At 40.8% G+C, this 5,182-nt stretch overlaps 1 protein-coding gene across 1 annotated transcript in view; it reads left to right on the forward strand.

The window, feature by feature from the left end:
• Window positions 1-1,883, forward strand: part of LOC102492761 (dimethylaniline monooxygenase [N-oxide-forming] 5) — a 26,622-nt gene extending 24,739 nt beyond the window's left edge. Inside the window, exon 10 of the mRNA XM_006142269.1 lies at window positions 1,652-1,883. Coding sequence (XP_006142331.1) covers window positions 1,652-1,883 — 232 coding nt within the window. The remainder of the gene's footprint in view (window positions 1-1,651) is intronic.
• Window positions 1,884-5,182: the final 3,299 nt, after the last annotated feature.

Genomic DNA, 5,182 nt, shown 5'->3' on the forward strand with positions numbered 1-5,182 from the left:
GGAGGAGGTGTTGCGGTGTGGCCATCCCTCCTGGGGGGTGATTTCTCACTTTCTGTCTCTCTCTCTGTCTGGCGGGTACACGCACCCTATAGCAAAAACCTCTCCAGAAAAAAAAAAAAAAAAGCTTGTGGAAAAGTGAAATCAAAATACGTATGTATTTTGTGCACAATAAAACCTGAAATCCAAGAATAGTTTTTCATAATACACATTTTCATGTACTTCCTAGATTTGCCGTGTCTCTTTGCCTTCTCACACTATGCTTCTTCACACACACACACACACACACACACACACGCTCTCTCTCCTTCTCTGTTCATGTCCTTCTGTCATCCCTCTACTGTCTTAAGCAAATTGTAGTTCTTTAGCTCTGACAGATGTCAACGGTGGAGTTACTGTGCTCACCTGAAAGGATTTCCTGGCTCTGCTGCCCTGACTGGACCTTGACACCTTTAACAATGGGTTAAATTAAGGCTGCTCCCTTAATTTGATCCTGGGCAAATTAAAGCTAAGCTTTACTCTGTCACAGTGAGACATAATAACATAATTTGCTTTTCAAGTTATCTCATTGATCATTTCACTGAAAGTCTCAGTTCTGCATAACCTGTAACATTAACACTTTTTTCTAGAGAGACTTCTTGCTATGGGGCATATGCACTCACCCAAGGGACAGAAAGAGACAGAGAGACAGAAAGTGAGAAATTACTCCCCAGGGAGATGGCCATGCCACAATCCCTTCTCCATTTTCCTCTTGGGATTTTGAGCACGCAAGCACACACACCCAGCATGAGTTTTAAGCCGTTGAATCCGGGACTTGAACCGCATTCGACTACGTGGGAGTCCAGTGACATAACCATGATGCCATCTGCTGATCCCTTGTTAACACTTTTCTAGATTTTTGGCCTGGCAGCATCCCACCTCAAGGTTTCAGTTTCTTTGTTAGTCAGAGTAGGTCAGGTTTTGCTGCAGGTAGAAACATCCCTTAAGCCTCACCAAGATTTTTTTGTTGTTGCTCTTGTTGGTTGATTCATTGTTGCTTAATTGACATATAATAATTGTGCCTATTTATGTTGTAAAATGTGATTTTTCAGTACAAGAAAACAATTTATAATGATTACATCAGGGTAATAAGTTTATCCATCATTTGTCATTACTTTGTGTTGAAAGCTCTCAAAATCCTCTCTTTTAGCTAAGGTGTATGGTAAATTGTTACAACTATATTCACCCTTTCAGTACCTCATAACACTAGAAATAGTCCCTCTTATCTACCTGTACAAATATCATTCTATTCCCCATCCATCCCAGCCTCAAGCAGTTCTTCTTTCTCTCTTCACATCTGAGAGGTTATCCTTCTTCAGCTTCCACGTACAAGTGAGAATACGCATATTTCTCTTTCTGTGTTTGACTCGATTTGCTTTTAATAATGCCCATCAGGCTTATCCACATTGGCACAAATGACAGGATTTTGTCCTTTTTTCATGGCTGAATAGCATTGCATTGCGTGTGTGCATGTATGTGTATTTACCACATTTTCATCCTCTCTCCTGCTGTTGATGGACCCTGAGGTTGAGTCTACATCTTGGCTGTTGTGAGGGATGCTGCAGTGGACACAGGGTCAGATATCTTCATGGCATACTCATTCCCTTCCCTTCAGATCGATGCCTAGTGATGGCGTAAAGCTCCAAGGTCTATTTCTACCTGGGCAGGAGGGCAGGAAGACACCGCTCATCACGGCCAACGGGGCCCAGGCCATTAGAAGCTCCCTTTCTACCCAGGCTTCCACATCACTGAGATATGGGGAAGTAAATATGGTACGCTGTGCACTCACCCTTTGTCACCTTCCTCAGTGTGACACCTGTCAGCATTGTTCACATCTCATTGGCTAAAGCAAGCCATCGGCCACACCTCAGAGGAGAAGAGACGCTCATACAATCCCACTGCATTTCCCAGAGGGTGAGAACTGGAATTTCATAAACTGTCCTGATGATAATGACACAGGATAGATAAAAGAATGCTTCTGAGGGACCAGAGGTGGTGCAGTGGTTAAGGCTCTGGACTCCCATATGGTCGGCTGTGGTTTGAGCCCTAGACCTGGCAGCTTGAAACCCATGCCAGGTGCATATGTGTATATGCCCAAAATCCCAGAAGGAAAATAGAGGAGAAGGGATTGCTGTGTGGCCAACATCCCTGGGGGGCAATTTCTCGCTTTCTGTCTTTCTATCTCTCTAGCAAGCACATCTGCCCTATAGCAAAAATATCTCTCAAAAAAAAGAATGCTTCTGAAAGGTTTAATCAATAAAACAAAAAACAATATACACAGCTTTCTAAATGCCAGACCAGAGATAAGCAAAGAAAGCATTATTCACATAACAAAGGCAAAATATGAACACATGAAAACCATAAAACATAACAATAAAAATAAAACTTGTCACAAAGTGGAAGAATATGAAAGATTTACTGCTGAGTGAAGCAAGCCAGGCTATGAAGGAGAGACATTGTATGTCCCCACTTAATATATACTGAGTGTTGACACTCTAGAACAAACTGATTGACTAAAGGATATAGAAACACAGTAAATGGATGTAAACACCAGATACAGTGTGTGTGGAAGAGCAGAGTCTGAGGAAGGACATTTAGAAGAAAAATAGGCAAAGCATTAATGGGACAAAGAAATGTGGTATTATCTGTTGAAGATACTTTTATAGTTTTATCAACTGGACTAGGGAGAAATGTTCACATGTTGAAGTATTCAGACTGTAAGCTAAGTAATGTGATTTAATGTAAAAGAGAAAACGAAATTTTAAAAAGTTTTAAAAAATCAGAATCTCCACTGTTCTCACACATCTGCTATAAACAAGGTGAATCCCAGAAGAAAAAGAGAAAGAAAATAGACGTAATTGTGTTAAGCTCTCAAACTGGTTGAATGAGGCCAAATTGACAATTTAGAAGAAAAATCAAAGTGACACAAAGTTACCAGAGATTGGCCCACTGCGGCCCACATACCAAATTCAGCTCAGCCTGCCACCTGCTTTTTATAATACGTTGAGTTTTTCTGGAGCACAAGACATGCCCATTTGGTCACATCTTTCAACCTATAACAGCAGAGCTGAGTCATTGTGACATAGACTACAGTGCCCTCAAATCCTAAAATATTTACCTGGCTTTTACCAAATTAGCAAAAAAAAAAAAAAGAAAAAAAAAAAATGTTTACTGGCCCCCAAGTCAAATAATAAAGAATAAGCTAGATCTATAACACAGACGGAATAAATCTGTGGCTACAATATTATGAGTAGAAGGGAATCCTCTCTATTAAGTGTATACCAAACCCGAGTCTCAAAGAAGAGTAAAACTGAGCTCTCAGGAGAGCCGCCTACCTTTTCTATTGATATTTCATGATAAACTACATATAAAATTCTTAAGATAGAGACTGACTTAGTGTTCCAAGTCAGAATTCTTTCTTTTCTAAAATTTTTTTTAAAAAGGTTGTTGCTATAAGGCACTTGCGCTCGCCAGAAAGACAGAGACAGAGAGATAGAAAGCGAGAAAGCACCCCCTGGGGGAGATGGCCACGCCACAATCCCTTCTCCTCCATTCTCTTCTTGGGATCTTGAGGACACGTGCACACACGCCCGGCAAGAGTTTAAGCCACCAGGTCCAGGACTCGAACATTGGAGTCCAGCGATGTAGCCATTACACCATCTTCCGGTCCCCAGAATCCTGTCTTTATAATCAGAAAGATAGCATATTAGTCTTTATTTCTACTCAAATCAACCTTCGTTTAACCATTTTCACAGAATGCTGTTTGAGTGAACCCAACGTCATAACTCAGGGAGTAACATTCAACAATACAACAATGACTTTTAAACATATAAAAAATGTTTAGAAAAGAGTATAGTGCACATTTACAACATACATGAGAACTCCAATAACTTCATTAAACCAAGATGCTTTCATTACAATTTTTAAAAGATTATTTTGTTATTTATATATTTATTTTTAATTTGACCACAGAGGGACAGAGTGAGAGAGAGAGAAAGTGAGAAAGCAAGCTGCCAGGGATGGGACTCGAACCACAGTTGACCATGTGGGAGTCCAGCGTCCTTAACCACTACGCCACCTGCTGGCCCTCAATTATTTTTTGGAGGAATTTTTACTATAGGGCACGTGTGCTTGCCAGACAGACAGAGACAGAGAGATAGAAAGCAAGAAATCACCCCCCAGGGAGGATGGCCACGCCACAATCCCTTCTCCTCCATTCTCCTCTCGGGACCTTGGGCACGCACGCACATGTGCCTGGTGTGAGTTTAAACCACCAGGTCTGGGACTAGAACCATGGTTGACTACATGGGAGTCCAGCAACATAGCCATTACAATCAATTTTTTTTAATTAGGTCATTAGTACATATTTTTTATGCAAAAATACATCATTACTTTTCCAATGACCCAGTAATTAAATAAATGAATTTTTCCTCTATTTTCACTTTCATGTTGGATTAAACTTTTTAAATTTAATATTTTATGATTTCTTATTCAGATTTAATTGTGCATCTTTATAGCACACAACATGTTTTTTCAGAGTATGCTTGCAGTGCATAGCAATCAAATCAAATTGTTGGAACCAGCAGTTAGTGTAATGGCTATGTCACTGAACTCCCATGTAGTCGACCGCGGTTCGAGTTCCAGACCTGGTGGCTTAAACTCACGCCAGGTGCGTGTGCGTGCGTGCCCAAGATCCTGAGAGGAGAATGGAGGAGAAGGGATTGCAGCGTGGCCATTTCCCCTGGGGGGGAATTTCTTGCTTTCTATCTCTGTCTCTGTCTGTCTGGCTGGCTATATCAACCTCTCAAAAAAAAGGGGGGGGATATTATCGTTTACATCATTTTCATAGGAGAACTTGACTTTTTTATGTCTATTAAGTACTCCTTTCTTGAGCCCCTCTCACCCCGCCCTCTGCTATCCACTCCTCTTCCCTACAGTCTCTAGTGTCTACACTTGTCCTCCCTACCATTTTATCTTCAGATCTGTCCATTTCTGCCATGGAGTGCAGTAAATTGTTATACATTCAGTGAGGATAGACAGTGTTTGTCTTTCATAGTCTGGCTTGCCTCATTTACAATGAAATTTTCTATATTTATCCACTTTGTATCAAATATTAGGTTCTTACTGTTTCTACAGACGCATAATA

The sequence above is a fragment of the Tupaia chinensis genome, unplaced genomic scaffold, assembly GCF_000334495.1.
Source record: "Tupaia chinensis unplaced genomic scaffold, TupChi_1.0 Scaffold000070_1, whole genome shotgun sequence".
NCBI classification, from domain to species: domain Eukaryota; kingdom Metazoa; phylum Chordata; class Mammalia; order Scandentia; family Tupaiidae; genus Tupaia; species Tupaia belangeri.